General features: G+C 40.4%; 1 protein-coding gene across 2 annotated transcripts in view; it reads left to right on the top strand.

The window, feature by feature from the left end:
- Positions 1-9,151, top strand: part of WIPF1 (WAS/WASL interacting protein family member 1) — a 128,136-nt gene extending 118,985 nt beyond the window's left edge. For both annotated transcript variants that reach the window (XM_018064887.1, XM_018064892.1), the window contains exon 8: positions 6,088-9,151. In XM_018064887.1, the coding sequence (XP_017920376.1) occupies positions 6,088-6,143 (56 nt within the window). In that variant the 3' untranslated portion in view covers positions 6,144-9,151. The remainder of the gene's footprint in view (positions 1-6,087) is intronic.

The raw sequence follows: 19,303 nt of genomic DNA, 5'->3' as shown, positions 1-19,303 counted from the left end.
CCATTATTGGACATTTAGATTTTTTTTTAACAAAAAATGTATACAGCTAAGGAAGAATTAGCATGAAATATACATATATCTTTGATGGGGCTCTGTCTTATAACAATGTTAACTTCAGAACCAAACTCCCAAGCCACGCATGTGTGGAGAAAAAGTGTATGAGCATGTCAAACAGCTGTCATGTATCCCTGGCCTTGTGCTCACTGTCCAGCAGAACTCCTTCACATACTCTGAGCCTACTGACTCTTTCTTAATACATAGTTCTTAATTTTGGTTTGGTTGGTTCCCAGCCTTAGAGCAGATTAGTATCAGCTGAAGTCAAGGTTGGTTAGAAGCAAAATCACTGACTTTGGGGAGATGATAGGTGGCAGTCTTGGGTCAAAGGAGGAGCTAGGGACACAGCTGTGCTAGGTATCACCAGACAACACCAGATACGTCTGCTGCTGCTGCTGCTGCTGCTGCTAAGTCGCTTCAGTCGTGTCCGACTCTGTGTGACCCCATAGATGGCAGCCCACCAGGCTCCCCCGTCCCTGGGATTCTCCAGGCAAGAACACTGGAGTGGGTTGCCATTTCCTTCTCCAATGCATGAAAGTGAAAAGTGAAAGTGAAGTCTCTCAGTTGTGTCCGACTCTCAGCAACCCCATGGACTGCAGCCTACCAGGCTTCTTCATCCATGGGATTTTCCAGGCAAGAGTACTGGAGTGGGGTGCCATTGCCTTCTCCGCCAGATACGTCTAGTGGGTTATTAAAAATGGACAAATTTTGTCTTGTGCCTCTGTTGAAGAACTCAAAGAATTAGAAAATATTTTAGAAAATTTTCCCTAAGAAAAAATGCCTAAAGTAAACAGAATATTCTACTGAAAAGACCAGTTTAAGTCCTAGAAAAAGTTATGTGGAATACTGAATTCTAGATAATGCCTAATAAAAGAGGCATAACTGTAATCAAATTATCATGCAGGAGTTGGTGGTTGAAATTTTTGGCAAAAAAGTCTTCACATGTGACAAATATTCTTGAGTTTGCTCTCTCCTCACCCCACCTTATCTGTGCTATTTATATATTTAAGTCAGTAACAGAACCATCCTCCCCAGCCCCTCTAGATTTTTAATTTAATAGCTGAACACATTCCTTCCCCCAACCTCCTGTCTTCATGACTGTCTGCAACTTGAGGACTGGGACTATGTCTGTGCTCACTACTGCATCTTCCACAAGTGGCAGAGAGCTTGAAATACAGCAGGCATTTAAAAATATGTCTTAAACTGGTGAATTAATTTCACCAATTTTTCAAAAAAATGTTCTTGTACCTTTAATATTTCTAGCATTAAGCATGTTTAATATTTTATAATATAACTGATCATATCTCTAACACAAAGTGCCGTGGAGTGGTTTTACCCTGCTCCTGAACCTGCCTCTGCCTCCAAGCAGAGCTGCCCTGGTAGGGCACCCAGACAGCCCTAAATAGCACAACCTACTTGCAGCTCTGCACAAGGCCAGCCCTCGATGTGCTAACCATTTGTGGTGTTATCAATTGATGGTCAGGGCTTCGTGACAGATGGCTGGCTTACATCTAGGCAGTCTTTCTTCAGGTCCCTGCCCCCAAAAAAGACCTGATTGGGATAGAAAGAGGAAGAGGTGAGGTAATGGACTGCCAGTGTTTTCCTCTAACTCCTCCCCTTGGTCAGAGATTTGTCCTAACTCAGAAATCCCTCAGTGGGCTATTTTGGTTTCTGTCAGAAAAGTAGCTGCCTGCTGAGGAATCTGTCAGTGCCAGCCCACCTGAGTCTAAAAACAGTGGCCACAGCAGACCTACCTAGTTGACACGAGTCCCTGATTGACCTTCTCACAGCATCTGAGCACCTGGCTATATGCCTGACACCTGTAAGATCCTCAAAAAAAATGTGCATGGGACAAATGAGCTTTTTAGTTCTGAATGGATTTTAAACCAAGTTATGGTGTGCTAATAGCCCACAGATATGCATAGTTTTTAAAACAACACCATCAAAAAATAAATAAATAAATAAATAAAATAAAACAACACCATCAAGACAGAGAAGAGACAACCCATGAAATGAGATAAAATATTTGCAAATCATATACTGATAAAAGATTAATATCTAGAATGTATAAAGAATTCCTACACCTCAACAACAAACCCCAATTTTTAAAATGAGTTGAATATTTGAATAGATATTTCTTGAAAGAAGATATACAGATTGCTAATAAGCACATGAAAAGATGTTTAACATCACTAATCATTCAGTTCAGTTCAGTCTCTCAGTTGCGTCCGACTCTTTGTGACCCCATGGACTGCAGCATGCCAGGCTTCCCTGTCCATCACCAACTCCCGGAGCTTACCCAAACTCATGTCCATAGAGTCAGTGATGCCAACCAACCATCTCATCCTCTGTCGTCCCCTTCTCCTCCTGCCTTCAATCTTTCCCAGCATCAGGGTCTTTTCCAGTGAGTCAGTTCTTCGCATCAGGTGGCCAAAGTATTGGAGTTCCAGCTTTAACATCAGTCCTTCCAATAAATATTCAGGACTGATTTCCTTTAGGATTGATTGATTTGATCTCCTTGCAGTCCAGGGGACTTGCAAGAGTCTTCTCCAACACCACAGTTCAAAGCATCAATTCTTCGGTGGTCAGCTTTCTTTATAGTCCAACTCTCACATCCATACATGACTACTGGAAAAATCATAGCTTTGACTAGACAGACCTTTGTTGGCAAAGTAATATCTCGGCTTTTTAATTTGCTATATAGGTTGGTCATAGCTTTTCTTCCAAGGAGCAAACATCTTTTAATTTCATGGCTGCAGTTACCATTTGCAGTGACTTTGGAGCCCCCCAAAATAAAGTCTCTCACTGTTTCCATGATTTCCCCATCTATTTGCCATGAAGTGATAGGACCAGATGCCATGATCTTACTTTCTGAATGTTGAGTTTTACGCCAACTTTTTCACTCTCCTCTTTCACATTCATCAAGAGGCTCTTAGTTCTTCATTTTCTGCCATAAGGGTGGTGTCATCTGCATATCTGAGGTTATTGATATTTCTCCCGGCACTCTTGATTCCAGCCTGTGCTTCATCCAACCCAGCATTTCTCATGATGTATTCTGCATATAAGTTAAATAAGCAGGATAACAATATACAGCTTTGACATACTCCTTTCCCAATTTGGAACCAGTCTGTTATCCCATGTCCAGTTCTAACTGTTGCTTCTTGACCTGCACACAGATTTCCCAGGATGCAGGTCAGGTAGTCTGGTATTCCCATCTCTTTCAGAATTTTCCAGAGTTTGTTATGATCCACACAGTCAAAGGCTTAGGCATAGTCAATTAAGCAGAAATAGATGTTTTTCTGGAACTCTCTTGCTTATTCTATGATCCAGTGGCTGTTGGAAATTTGATCTCTGGTTGAACATCTAAATCCAGCTTGAACATCTGGAAGTTCACAGTTAGTATATTGCTGAAGCCTGGCTTGGAGAATTTTGAGCATTACTTTACTAGCATGTGAAATGAGTGCATTTGCGCATTTGAGCATTCTTTGGCATTGCCTTTCTTTGGGATTGGAATGAAAACTGACCTTTTCCAGTCCTGTGGTCACTACTGAGTATTCCAAATTTGCTGGCATATTGAATGCAGCACTTTCACAACATCATCTTTTAGGATTTGAAATAGCTCAACTGGAATTCCATCACCTCCACTAGCTTTGTTCACAGTGATGCTTCCTAAGGCCCACTTGACTTCACATATCAGGATGTCTGGCTATAGATGAGTGATCACACCATCATGGTTATCTGGGTCATGAAGATCTTTTTTGTATAGTTCTTCTGTGTATTCTTGCCACCTCTTCTTAACATCTTCTGCTTCTGTTCGGTCCGTACCATTTCTGTCCTTTATTGTGCCCATCTTTGCATGAAATGTTCCCTTGGTATCTCTAATTTTCTTGAAGAGCTCTCTAGTCTTTCCCATTCTATAGTTTTTCCGCTATTTCTTTGCATTGCTCACTTATGAAGACTTTCCTATCTCTCCTTGCTATTCTTTGGAACTTTGCATTCAAATGGGTATATTGTTCCTTTTCTCCTTTGCCTTTTGCTCTTCTTTTCTCAGCTGTTTGTAAGGCCTCCTCAAACAACCTTTTGCCTTTTTGCATTTCTATTTCTTGGTGATGGTCTTGATCACTGCCTTCTGTACAATGTCACGAACCTCATCCATAGTTCTTCAGGCATTCTATCATATCTAATCTCTTGAATCTATTTGTCACTTCCACTGTATAATTGTAAGGGATTTGATTTAGGTCATAACTGAATGGTCTAGTGGTTTTCCCTACTTTCTTCAATTTAAGTCTGAATTTGGCAATAAGGAGTTCATAATCTGAGCCACAGTCAGGTCCCGGTCTTGTTTCTGCTGACTGTATAGAGCTTCTCCATCTTTTGCTGCAAAGAATATAATCAGTCTGATTTCAGTATTGACCATCTGGTGATGTCCATGTGTAGAGTCTTCTCTTGTGTTGTTGAAAGAGGGTGTTTGCTATGACCAGTGCATTCTCTTGGCAAAACTCTATTATGTCTTTGCCCTGCTTCGTTTTATACTCCAAGGCCAAATTTGCCTGTTACTCCAGGTATCTCTTGACTTCCTACTTTTGCATTCTAGTCCCTTATAATGAAAAGGACATCTTTTTAGGGTGTTAATTCTAGAAAGTCTTGTAGGTCTTCATAGAGCTGTGAGTTCTAGAAAATCTTGTATGTCTTCGGAGAGCTGTTCAACTTCAGCCTCTTCAGCATTACTGGTTGGAGTATAGACTTGGATTACTGTGATATTGAATGGTTTGCCTTGGAAATGAACAGAGATCATTCTGTCATATTTGAGATTGCATCCAAATACTGCATTTCAGACTCTCTTGTTGACTATGATGGCTATTCCATTTCTTCTAAGGGATTCTTGCCCACAGTAGTAGATATAATGGTCACCTGAGTTAAATTCACCCATTCCAGTCCATTTTAGTTCACTGATTCCTAAAATGTTGACGTTCACTCTTGCCATCTCTTGTTTGACCATTTCCAATTTACCTTGATTCATGGACCTAACATTCCACGTTCCTATGCAATAGTGCTCTTGACAGCATCGGACTTTATTTCCATCATCAATCACATCCACAGCTGGGTGTTGCTTTTGCTTTGGCTCCATCCCTTCATTCTTTCTGGAGTTATTTCTCCACTGATCTCCAGTAGCATATTGGGCACCTACAGACCTGGGGAGTTCATCTTTCAGGGTCCTATCTTTTTGCCTTTTCATACTGTTCATGGGGTTATCGTGGCAAGAATACTGAAGTAACTTTTTTGGGGGGGATCAACCATTCTCCTGTCAATGGTTATTCAGCAGCGAGTTGTAATTTTGGAGCTCTTGGCAGGAGAAGATGAGCGCATGTCTGTCTACTCCACCATCTTGGCGTCATCCCACCACTAACCGTTAAGAAAACACAAATCAAAGTACAGTGAAATACACTTTACATTCATTAGGACGGCTGCTATCAAAAAAGCAGTATTTAGAAATGGAGAAGATAACTGAATGTCCATCAAAAGGGAACTGATTAGATTAACTATAGTATACTTCTATAATAAAATGCAATATATCATTAATAATTGTATTTATAAAGAATGACTGAAAAATGTTCAGATGATCCTGCTTTTGGAAGGAAAAAGAACAGATATACACATAACGTTATAGGTTCTCTCCAGGTGGTACAAGCATTAATGAATTTTTGTTTTGTTTTTCTCATCCATATTTTCTCAATCTATAATATATATATGTATAATTACATATACTAAGTTTGTGATGAGAAAAAAAAAAGTAATTTTTAAAGAACTTTAACTTCCCACAAGTTTAGTGGCAGGTCCTCCTTCTCTAGTAAAATTTGTTCAGGTCCTTACCCGCTTCTCCCTTTCATTTCTCACGCATGTGCGCTCGTTGTTTACAGCCTTGATCATGGGTAAGCAGTGGGTAGTGGGTACTTTTGCAGCCATTCTTGAGTTTTACAGTGCCAACATAAGTTTTCTAACCAAAATTTGTATTTTGTCTAATTTTTCATCAAGGTGGATCTAACCGAAGAGAGAGGGGTGCTCCACCCCTGCCTCCCATCCCGAGGTGATCCTCGCCTGCTCTTCTACACTCAAGCCCCAGAGCTCCTTCTGTCATTGCTGTCCAAGTCGCGCACCCTCCTCCTCTGTCCTCCCTTGTTCCTTTCCTAATGGCAATAGGGAAGAAGGGAGGTGATGTGGAAATGTGTGTGTGTAGGGTGCGTATGCAGTAAAGGTATGCACCTCGCTTTTTATATTGTGTATATCCTTAAAGCTATTGCTTGCTTCAGCTACAGCCTGTTGGCTGCTTTGGGGATCAACAGGCTTTTGTGACAAGTAGGCAGCGATGAAATTGTGTCCCAGCTTTCAACCAACCAAATTCAAACGTTCACTGCTTTTTTGCTATAAACCACAATATTAAGGTCCCTGAGAGTTGTTTGTTTCCATGCCTTTTTTGCATGTTTGGCCTCCTGTCTGTTTCTGTGAACCACAGACCATCTAAACAAGTTGCTCACATAAAATATTTGCAGTTACAAGATGTCCAGTCTTGGGCAGTCTGAGGTAAGCCCTGGGACAGAGCTGTTCAATAGAAATATAATGTGAACCAGGTATACAGTTTTAAAATTTCTAGTAGCAACATAAAACAGGAAAATAGGTGAAATTAATTTTAATATATTTTATTTAACCCTAATATCCAAAATATCATTTCAACTTGCAGTCAGTATAACAATTTTAATGAGATATTTTATATATATATATTTTTTTGGTACTAAGTCTTCAAACTCCAGTGTGTACTTTACACTTGAAACACATCTCCATTTGGACGTGTCACATTTCAAGTGCTCAGTAGCCACACATGGTTGGTGGCTACCATGTTGGACAGTGCAGATCTGTAAGATGGAGCCTGGTGCAAACACCTCTTGTTTCAAAAACAGAAAAGGCCAGATGAGCTATAGCAATTCAAGAGGTAGCTAAAAATAAAGTTAGGACCCTTGTTTGGCAAATCGATTTCCTTAGATTTTGCTCCCTTATTTTCCCTCTTCCCTTGAAATATGTATACAAGTGTTGCGTCACAGTACCAAGGTCAGAAATTGATCTAAAAGGGTTTACAGTCATGTGGAATAAAAGCCATTGAAAAGAAACTGAAAGCCAGTTAGGGCTCTCTAGCTGAGAACCAGCTTCCTTGAGCTCACCTGTTGGTTGGCCTCCTGCCTTGTGCATTTCAAGTGGCTTCATTCCTCTCCAGCCCAACTTGTTCCTTAGGGCAGGAGGCTCATAGGTTCCATAGCTGTGGGGGAAAGTCAGGGAAAGGTAGCAAATCAGAAATGTGGAAGAAGGGAACAGATTTTAATTGATGGGCAAAACTCTAAAATTCGAAATCTGATGCTTATGGGGTTGAGAGAAAGAGATTGCTGCTGGAAATTGGAGGGAACTTGTTTTGAATCTATCTGGGAGAATCATTTGCCTTGGATCTATGCAAATAAAGCTCCCCCAGAGGACCATAGGGATGAGCCAGCCTTGCCTTTTTTGTATGATTTTGTTTACAAAACTTTACTGGGACTTTTAAATCTAACTATAGACTTGGAAAAAATTATTTCCATTTAGATGTTTTATATAGTTGATTATGTTTAAAATTACCATTACTTATTTTTTAAAAGTTCACAGCTATATATGTATATGTATATCTACCTAAACTTTGTATCATGGTTTCAGTGTATTGTTCATGTATTCCTAGGAGATGCTAACAAGAAATCAATCCAAAGAAAAATTTGAAAGAAGCATTCATATTTATAGAATAATTGTTTCATTTTTATAAAATCAAAAGAACTTAGAATTCTAATAAATGGGATGTCTAATAAATTATGAAGTTGCCCATTTGAGTATATTGTATTTTTATAACTTTCCTTGCCAAAGTCCTGGGCTTATTAATACGTTAGAAAACTTGGGTTTTTCCCCACTTCTCCTCTACCATTCCGTTTGTCTTTCATACATTCACTTGGGGCCCTTTCCCCAAAGAAAATCAAGGAATAACAAAAATCAAGGTGTAACAAACCTGGTAAAGTATTTTCAGAAAAAAGCTTTTAATCTCTAATATTTTGATAATATGGCATCATTTTATTTTGAATTCTTTGATCAGATATCAATAGTTGGTAAAAATCCCTATGATAAAAGCGTGTTGACCCACTTCAGAAAAGATGGAGTTGAACTCTCCTAGCAAATATGGCAGAGAAAAGTCTGACTCCAAACAAATGGGTCTGAATTTTGTAAGGGATAGTAAGAATAGCCAGTTTCTTTATATATTCCAACTTTGCAGGTACCAAACAGGGTCACAGCTGAGAGTTGCTATTCATCCAGGATAGAGATGTTTTTAAATGTATTTTTAAGTGAATATTCCATTAATACATGTATACCCTTTCTTTGAAATTTAGAAACCTAATTGTGTCCAAATGAGTAAATTCTATGCTAAAATCTTTAACTATAGCAGACAACAGAAATTAATACATCCTTTCCTGAAACCAGAGGTTACATATGTTTTTTTCCCATAAAATTTCCAGATAAATGTATTCAAGATGCAATACAGTATTTTAACATTTACACGTCATTTTATATGAAAATGTATTACAGTATTAAAGTTCAGTGTTCAGTATTTATTTCGGTATGCATTTTATTTAGTAAAAACCAAGAAAAATGTTTAATCCAATGGTGCCTTACTTGGTGATTTGAGAGAAATTGACTTTTTATGTCTAAGTAGCAGATTATTTGCATATTTGTAAAAACTGTTAGGCCTTTATATTTTAACTTGTAATACCAATTTTGTTATTTTAGTAGCAGAAATGTGATGACTGTTAAAGTACCCCGAATTTTCTGGCATGATGAAATTAATTTCTCCCTATTTATAGTGAGGGACTGTAAATGTTTTCAAGAAAATGTTTTTCATACCACTGCACTATGTAAACATGCACATTTTGATACCTGTGTCATCAGGATCGCTTATATGGTGGGGTAGAACCTACCCTAGATATCTGCGTCTTTGTAAATTAGCCAGACAATAAATAAAAGCAGAATGGCAAGACTGTCATCTGGTGGGTTTTACTTTAAGTACTGTCTATGTAAATATAAGTGAAAAAACAAGTGTCTGATTTCTGCTTTATACTCTGGTAAAGAAGGACAAACTGAAAAAAGAAGAAGAAGGTCCATAGAGTAAGTAAATATTTAATGCAGTCCACTTTCTAAGCTCCTTGTATTTCCTGAGAACTTGCATCTTAGTCAAAATTTGTTGTCTGTTTACCTGAGGCAAACGCCTCTACTCTGAGGTAAATAATGGGTGGTGGAAGGAATGGAAGATGTAATTACAAAGATTATCCCTGACACTGATAAATAAGGAAAGGCCAGTGGAAATTTAGGAGGCCCAATAGGGTTTTTGTTTGTTTGTTTTTGGACAATTATGCTATTTCTTAGGGGAAAAAAGAAGCAAGATTTACAAACTGAATTTAAGTAGTCATAAAAACTGAGTTTCTGAGTTTATAGCTTCAATAACTTGAGTACTAAGTTACTATAGTAACCTTTCTTTCTGGACACAAATATTTTCTTTTAAAAACACCATTGATCATTCCCATTGTGATCTCAGACATGATAACATAAGTGCTTGAGGTGGAAAAGGCACAGAGAAAAGCTTTAGATGTCTTTGACTTTTAAAATCTCTCTTCAATCTCCAGGTTAGTATAGCTTCCAATCTTCAGGTTAGTGTGTGTGTGTTAGTCACACAGTCGTATCCAACTCTTTGCGGTCCCATGGACTGTACGGGCTCCTCTGTCCATGAAATTCTCCATGCAAGAATACTGGAGTGGGTTGCCATTTCCTCCTCCAGGGGATCTTCCCAACCCAGGGATCGAATCCGGGTCTCCTGCATTGCAGGTGGATTCTTTACCATCTGAGCCACTAGGGAAGCCCCCAGGTTAGTGTAGCTACCTTTAATCTTGGTAATCTTGACCCTGAAGCATGACTGACATTGGCCTTTGCTCTGTTCCTCTTTAGGATGCTACTGGAGGGCAGGCAGAGCCACAAGATTTAATTTCCCCCACCTAGCTTCCTAGAGAGGAATTAATTGTAATCATCTCTATTTCTTTTCTAACTGCTTTATCTTTTAATGACTTTCCAACCTCACTCTTCTCCTACAACTATTCCAAAGAAGCCGTTAATTCACTTATAGAATTTCTCATGGTTCAAAAGTATCCAGAAGTGAATTCAGGTATATCAGAATTCCGTGTCAGGGACACATGCGTCCGCAGAGGTGTCATGCATCTGCAGTTCCTAAATGGCTCTTACTGTTCCTTGTCTCCATGACTGCAATGTCCTTTCTTCCCTTTGTCTAATTTACTCCTTAGTTTTCAAAATCTCATCTTTTCCCGACTGCTGGAATATATTTTTCAGGGATGTACTTTATCCCCCCTCAGCATTACTGAGACTTGTTCATGCTACTTGCTGTCCACAGCTATTTGGTAGTCCACGCTAAAATTATATCACATTTTGTTTATTTATTTCACTGTTAATGGAAATTTCAGGTTGTTTTTGTCTTTTTATTTATTACAAATAATGCTATTATAAACTGTATTTTCGTCTGCTGGTGTACATGGGCAAGAATTTTGCTAGTGTCCATAAGTGTGTAGGAATAGAGTTGACTGGTCAGTTTTAATAGGCGTTGCGCTGGTTTCTACTGTGCTGCACTGCATGTGACATCCTCTTGCTCCATGTCTTTATAAACACTTGATACCAGCAAGGCTGTTAGAGAAGTTTCTTTAGCATTTGTTGCGAAGCTGGTTTGGTGGTGCTGAATTCTCTTAGCTTTTGCTTGTTTGTAAAGTTTTTGATTTTCTCTGTCAAATCTGTACAAGGGTCTTGATAGGTAGAGTATTCTTGACTGTAGGTTTTTCCCTTTCATCACTTTAAATATATCTAGCCACTCCCTTCTGGCCTGCAGAATTTTTGCTGGGAAATCAGCTGATAACCTTATGGAGATTACTTTGTATATTATTTTTTGCTTTTCCTTTGTTGCTTTTAATATTTTGTCTTTAACTTTGGTCAATTTGATTAATATGTGTCTCAGTATATTCCTCCTTGGGTTTATCCTGTATGGAACTCTCAGGGCTTCCTGGACTTGAGTGACTATTTCCTTTCTCATGTTAGGGAAGTTTTCGACTATTATCTTTTTCAAATATTTTCTCAGGCCCTTTCTGTTTCTCTTCTCCTCCTGGGGCCCCCATAATGTGAATATTGCTGAATTTAATGTTGTCCCAGACGTCTCTTAGATTGTCCTCACTTTTTTTCATTCTTTTTTCGTTATTTTGTTCCCCTGCTGTGATTTCTACCGATCTTCTGGCTCACTTATTCATTCTTCTGCTCATTTATCCTGTTATTGATTCCTTCCAGTGTAATTTTCATTTCAGTTATTGTATTTGTTCTTTAAATCTTCTAGCCCTTCATTAAACATTTCTTGTGTCCTCTTAGTCTGTGCCTCCCTTCTTTTTCCAAGATCTTGGGTTATCTTTACTGTCAATACTCTGAATTCTTTTTCAGGTAGATTGCATGTTTCCACTTCACTTAGTTGTTCTTCTGGGGTTTTATCTTGTTCCTTCATCTAGAACATATTTCTCTACTGTGTCATTTTGCCTAACTTTCTGTGTTTGTGGTCTCCATTCCTCATGCTACAGAACTGTCATTCTTTTTAGTTCTGGAGTCTGCCCTCTTATGGGTGAATTTGGTCCAGGGGCTTGTGCGAGCTTCCTGGTGGGAGGGACTGGTGCCTGTCCACTGGTGGGTGGAACGGGGTCTTGTCACTCTGATGGGCAGGGCCATGTTAAGGGGTGTGTTTATTGGCAGCTGTTGGCTCAGGATGACTTCAGGCAGCCTGTCTGCTGATGGGTGGGGCTGTGTTCCAGCCTTGTTGATTGTTTAGCCTGAGGTGTCCCAGCATTGGAGCCTGCAGGCTGTTGGGTGGGACCAGATCTCAGTGCCAAAATGGCAACCTCCAGGAGAGTTCATGCAGATGAGCATTCCCTGGCACATCTGCCACCCGTGTCCTTGCCTCCGCAGAAAACCACAGCTGACTGCTGCCTCCTCAGGAGACTCACAAGTAGGTCTGGTCCAGGCTTCTATGGGGTCATTGCTTTGCCCCGGGTCCCAGAGTGAAAGCTTGTGTGAGCCCTCTAAGTAGAATCTCTGTTTCCCTCAGTCCTGTGGAGCTTGTGCACTCAAGCCTAGCCTATTTCAAAGCCAAGTGCTCCTGGGGCTCCTCTTTCCAGTGCCAGACCTCTAGGCTGGGGAGCCTGATACTCAGAACTCTCACTCCTCTGGGACATCCTCAGCAATATAATTATTTTACAGTTTGTAGATCACCCACTTGGCAAATATGGGATTTGACTATATCACAAAAGTACCCCCCTACCATCTTGTTGTGGCTTCTTTGGGGTAGAATGTCTTTATTGGTAGGTTTGAATCTTTTTTTGTCAGTGGTTGTTCAGCAGCCAGTTGTGATTTTGGTGTTATCATGAGAGAAGGTGAACTCAAGAACCTGCCATCTTGTCTCCAGCTTTGACAGTTTTTTAAATTATCTGCTGTGTGTTTGTATACACACCTTAATATAGTATAATGGTTAAGGGATTAGGAAAATCTGCTTTCATCTCTTCCTTCAAGTCACTTAATTTCTCTAAGGTTCAGTTTCCTTATCTAGAAATTGAGAAACTATAATATTAATAAATGCATTAAATGAGACCATGTACTTAGCCTGACTTATTCTAAGTACTCAATAAGTGGTAGCCACTATTAGTAGAAGTAGATATTTATATAATAATCCCAAATTAACTGGAACCAAACTGACCAGAAGGGGATTAACAACTATACATTATTATAGCAGAATTTCTGTATCAGAAATGTAAAGCAGACTCTAGACAGGGGTCACTTCATGTGCTGTCCGTCCCTCATACTTCACCGGCCTGGGAAATGGAAATTCCTGTTGCTTCAGTAATCAAAAAAATTATTAGATTCAATTTGAAATCATAGACTCAAGACCTCATATATAGGGCAGGCCAGAGCACTGGAGTGGGGTGCCACGCCTAGTTTCTTTCAGCTCTTTGGTTCCTTATAATCATAATCTCTATCTTAAGGTTTTGAAAGAGATGTTACATACTTATACTTTTCAGCTTATCTTATCGGACAACTGTTTCCTTTTAAGGTGATCTGAGGGGAGCCACTAAAGTTCAGAGATCACTTCATTACACTCAGATTCTGAAAGTCCCGTCTCAGAATCAAACACCAGTGTGAATAGTTCATTTGCTCCCCAGCGTATTTCCCTTCCTTTGTATTCCCCATTATTTGTGAGGTAGTTATTCTATTTATATTACAATTTTTAGTATTGAAGTTGGAAAAGCCAGGTGGTTCTTTCAAATTTCAAATAATAGGATTCGCTTTCCCATAATTGCCAGAAGTGAATGCTATGTTCTTTGTCTCAGTCATATTAGTTGCACTCGTTCACAGGAAAAATGAAGTTTAGAGGGAAAAAAAGACAGTCATACTCCAAAAACCTGAAACAAGGGGCTCTGCAATTTCAAAGAATTTTCACATACATCACATCATTTTACCCCAAAGCAGCCCTAGGAAGGAAGAAGAAACTGACCTCCCACATAACAAATGCACGGCTGAGACACAGAGACCTGACTCTAAGGTCTCGAAAGCTGGGGGTGGAAGGATCCGTTTCAATCACACTTATTGAATTGCATTTTAACCCTTAGTGTCTTCCTTCATTTGACAAATTATTGAGCATCTTCTCAATAAGGAGAAGGCAGGGTGTGAGTCTAGCTGAAGATACAAATGTCAGTATACCACATAATTCCTGTGTCTCAGGGAGCTTATAGTCTTTTGGGGGTGGAGGCAAGTGCACAAATAACTAGAACTAGACAGAAAGCATGTGCTAGTCAAGAGCTTAACTTAGTGCATCACGGGGATCCAAAGGCACTGTGACACTGGTTGAGCCTTACTGCCTCACAATCACAAATCAAAAGGTTTCCCTCTTTCTGAGTGAGATTTGCAATGTTTCTCAAAATGAAAGTTAAGGAGCACCTGCACTAGAATCACCTAGACTGGTTTTTATACACAGACTCCTGGACTCCAGGCGACCAAAATAAAAGTCTCTTGGAATCCAGAAAACTTTTTTAAAAATATGGAATGCTTCATGAATCTTCATGGCATCCTTGCACAGGGGCTATGCTAATTTTCTCTGTAGGCTTGAATATTAGTATTTGTGCTGCCATAGCAAGCATGGAAATCTGTAGTTATGACAAGCTTCAGGGTCATTCTGATGCACATTCAGGATTTAGATTTGGGTCTTTAAAAGCATATACTCATATGTATAAGAATGTATTTTTATAAAGTAATATGAAGATTAAGTCATAAGATGCCATTCACTTTCGTCATACTCATTTACTCCATTTAACACTGCCCCACGCATGTTGATTCATTAGAATACTATTAGTCTTGGAAATACTTTTTTTATTACAAAATTCTCTCTCAAACTCTTTCCCTTCCTCGCTCCCCCTTTGTCATCTATTACCAAACTCTGCAATACATTTCCTTAATCTCTCAGTCAAAGAAAAACTGTTACTGACATCCCTGCACAGTCCTGGTGAGTTTGCATCAGCATTCATACTAAGCATGTTCTTCGGTGTTTTCTTGAATTAAGTGTGCTTACAGTGTGTGGCCTTTCCGCATAGCATTTTCTGGTGTGTTCCGGTAAATAGTTTTGACTAACAGTGCTATCAAAATATATAGTGCAGCTACTGCCATAAGAAATATAAAGAGCATCATGTTGGGTGTTAAATTTTTGTAACAAAGGGAAAAGGATCAGCAGAGGTTCAGGGTGGCGGAAGGCTTTTGACGTTAGAAAGGGATCACAAACATACCTCTACCAGGGAGGATGAACTAACAAGTGGTAACAGGAAGAACCTATGGTTTGTGACATCTGGGGATTTGAATAGAAGAAAAAACCCACTTAAGAGGAATTTGACCAGAAGAGCTTGTTCACTTACGTTCCCCTGGAACGGACATGGCCACAGTTAACAGGGAACACTGTCAGTGCTGCTGGGATTGCCCCTCCATACCTGGCAGTGTTTCACTGTAGTCAAAGGAAACAGCTACAAGATGCTAAAGCAGCAGTTCTTGAACCTCAGAGAATCACCTGGAGAGCTTGTTAAGACAGAGTCCTGTGCCCCACGGCCAAAGATTCTGACGCAACAAATCTGGGGCGGGAGAATTTACATTTCTAACTGACTTCTAGGTGACCCTTGATGCTACTGGTTCTCAGAGTACACTTCGTCCAGCACTGTTGACTGTCTGTAATAATGGAACAGTTTTTTCCTTACATTAAAATAATATGTATTTATAGCATCAAACCTGAACACTGTGTCCATTATTTGCATCATGGTTGAAGAAACTTAGGCAAGAAGAAAACCAGTTGGCATGGCACTGTTGTTCCTGAAACATAATTACGTCTTACAGTTACCTAATCCTCTGACCATCAATCATAACTATTAATCTTTTATTGCTGTTGCCTTGTCCACGTATCATGGAGGGTGGGGGTAGAATCCAAATGTTAAAAGTGTTAAATTACAGAGTTTTAAAAATCAAATCAAAACAGCAAAAATCATGAAAAAAATAATTCATGAAAGCTGACAAGCCTTTACCCTTAATCACCATCTCAAGGTTAAATAATGATCAGAATTCTTTCATTTGAAGTACTTACATTGCATCTTGATGTTTGACTATCATATAAATATAACTGAGCTATTAGGATCTATTTTTCATTGCAGATGAAATTGATGTATCTTTGTGTGGTATAGTCTGACACAGTAAAATTGTTACTGTCTAGGTAGGATATTCATAAAAATGTAATTATCGTAATCAGAACAGTCTTTAAGCTCATGAGAGGGGATTACCAGATTCATGATTGGCAGTTTTCAATCACTTCATGTATAATAAAGAAACTTTTTAAAGCAACCCTAGGAATCATTAATATCTTAGAGGGAAACTATTCTGATCAAATAACAAAGGGTGTTGGAAGATGGTGGTAAAAACTCAAGCTGGCCTCCTCTTCCAGACTTTGGGCAGGACTGGAGGGAGCCATTTAATATACTTCCTTAAGTTTACTCACCAACAGATTTAATTAGCAGTGCTATTTGCCGGCAGAGTGCTCTGAAGAGAAGAGAGCATGGAAAGACCACTGTTACTGACTAACGCGTTGGTCATTTTCCTGCTTGAGTTCATAACTCGATAGAGAAGTAGCCCCATGTTGCTGTGCGTGTGCCCTGCCACCTGGGGAAGATGCGGTACGTGCCATCAGTAGGATGGGGCCCTTGGTTAGCTGGAGTTTCCAGTGTTCTCAGTGTCCCAAATACTGGTTTAGGCAGCATTTTTTCAAATGCAGGAAAGGAAAGAAAAAAGTCTCTCAGCAGTTTCTGACTCTGCAACCCCATGGACTGTAGCCTACCAAGCTCCTCCGTCCATGGGATTTTCCAGGCAAGAGTACTGGAGTGGGGTGCCATTGCCTTCTCCAGGGGATCTTCCTGACCCAGGGATCAACCCAGGTTTCCAGCATTGCATTCAGACGCTTCACTGTCTGAGCCACCAGGGACGCCCTGGTAAATGTAGAGACACCACCCACAATCCTGTGCTGGTGGGCAAGAGAAATAAAAACCAACAAAGTAAGGTCAACAGGCTGTTCAGTCTGAAGAAGAAACTAATCTTCTCAAATGAGAAAGCAACTTTTTTATGTCCACTGTCACTTTTAAAATTTTCCAGTGAAGGAATGTACTTTCCCTGCCCCTGGATAAAGACCTCCGTAACCCTATGCTAGGACTGGTTTTAAATCACTCCCAGGTAACAAGTCCTACAGCCACTTTAAGTCTCCGACAGTCTCAATTAATAAGTGAGAAGAACCAATCCTGTGTAATAACCAAATTCCGGAATCAGATTTAAAAGCGAAACTTTTCCCTTTATTCTCTGGGGCATCAGGCAGTCAGGAAGCCAGGGACAGGGGCAAGGTCCATCTTTTCCTTTTTTCTACCTACTGTTTCCAATTATCTGCCCCATTTCACTAAATATGGTTGTTTTAGGGTCAAAGTGGGAAAAGGAAGAAGTAAAGGAGGATGGGGGTCAGGGTTCTTAATTAACTGGCTTTTCTATTTGGGGGCTAAGCTAGTGTATTGAAAGTTGCCTCTTTGTGGTGTGGGGAGCTCTCAAGGGGAGCTTCAGATACCCACCATCCTTTTCTCACCTGAGCTTCCCTGCCGCTAAGTTGCTTCAGTCGTGTGCGACTCTGCAACCCCATAGACGGCAGCCCACCAGGCTCCCCCGTCCCTGGGATTCTCCAGGCAAGAACACTGGAGTGGGTTGCCATTTCCTTCTCCAATGCATGAAAGTGAAAAGTGAAAGTGAAGTCGCTCAGTCATGTCCAACCCTCAGCGACCCCATGGACTGCAGCCTACCAGGCTCCTCTGTCCATGGGATTTTCCAGGCGAGAGTACTGGAGTGGGATGCCATTGCCTTCTCTTAGATCAGCTAAAACTTCCTTAGCTCTGGGTCAAAACTCCAGCTTATCCCTTCGAAAGCCTGAAAGCCCCTCTAGGTGGCCCTATTGGACAGTAACACAGTTTCTTGTCTCCCTCCCTCTCTTCACCCCCACCACCCCGCCTCGCTCCTCCTACTTCTCTCTCTCTCTCTGCCAACACTGGCCCACTCAGTCCAGCCACTTCTCCTTTGTTCCCACTGTTAGAATTCTTTCCTTTTTAGTTTACAAGCGGGAGCCAAACCCCAGCCACCAGCACCCTCCAAGCTGCACGAGGTGTATGTAAAGCTCTGTGAAAGAAGCCTTTTCCGGGAAAAAGCAACTTTGCAGTGGGAGGGGCTTTCAGATTATCTTCCTCCAGAGAAACCTCATCACATATTTTCCTTCCCCATCTGCAATCCCCGTTTTATTATGGGGAATAGCTGAATCCAGCACCAGCTGTAACATCCTGGAATCTTCCTGGCACCACTTTCCAACACTATTCACTTACTGGGAAAGCTTAGCCTGGCCCTTCTTCCTCTTAGCAATGGTCCTGCCCTTGGGCATTACTGGTTCTGCCCAGAAGGTGGTCCTGAACCCCAGAAGGTGGGGTTCAGTTAACAGCCCATTTGGCTGCTACGCCAAGTTCTGCTTTCCACTCAGCTTCTTTCAGTAAAAAAGGTGATATTTTGACCTCTATCTGCTACCTGTCCTGTTGTTTCTCAATTTGTTCAGAATCAGGTGAGGAAGATAGGTACTATTTATTAAGCCCTCCTCAGAGGCCCATCCTTTTACCTTGAATGTACCCAAAGCATTGGAGTCATGTTACCAGTTTTTTGGATAACTCCTTTAAAGTTTTCTATCTTTTTATGGCTCTTCTTTGCAACTTGTCATGTATTTTATCTTGATGTAAGAACTATTTGACATCCTGAAATGTGTCAAATGGGAAATAATTAGCTAAAAGCTTTTAGAGTTTCCTTGAGGAGTAATTGATTATAACTATTTGATGGCATATATATAGCCATAAAATGAGGATCTTTAACATAAAGCTTTAAAATATTTCTGGAAGAAAAATGACTTTCAAGGAGACTCAAGATTCTTCCTGGTTTTGCCAAAGACTAGCTATATACGATTCTTGCGTAAGTTGCTCCACCTCTCCAGACCCAGCTTTTTTCACTTATAAAATGAAGTTGTTGTTTGGTCTCTAAGTCGTGTCCGACTCTTTGCGGCCCTGTGGACCACAGCATGCCAGGTTCCTCTGTCCTCCACTGTCTCCCACAGTTTGCTCAGACTGATGTCTGCTGAGTCAGTGAGGCCATCCAACCCTCTCAATCTCTGCCATCCCCTTCTTTTTCCTTCAGTCTTTTCCAGCATCAGGGGCTTTTCCAATAAAAGGAAGAGTTTGGCTTAAAAATCTCTCTGGTCCTTTCCCACCTATTACCATGAACCTGCGAGATCTTGAAAGGACCTGGGAGAACATTTCTGTTGCTCAGCAGGCAACACTGGTGACGGGGGTAAAGTTAACACCGCAGTCTCCCAAGGTGTTCGTGAACGCGGTCCGTGCTCTGCTCACTCAGACTTAAACGCTTAGTGTGTCCATATGTATGCTGAGACATCTAGGTGGGCGAGATTCAATCCTGG

The sequence above is a fragment of the Capra hircus genome, chromosome 2 (assembly GCF_001704415.2).
Source record: "Capra hircus breed San Clemente chromosome 2, ASM170441v1, whole genome shotgun sequence".
NCBI lineage: Eukaryota > Metazoa > Chordata > Mammalia > Artiodactyla > Bovidae > Capra > Capra hircus.
Note: the sequence above shows the minus strand (reverse complement) of the source record. Positions and strands in the feature narration are given on the sequence as shown.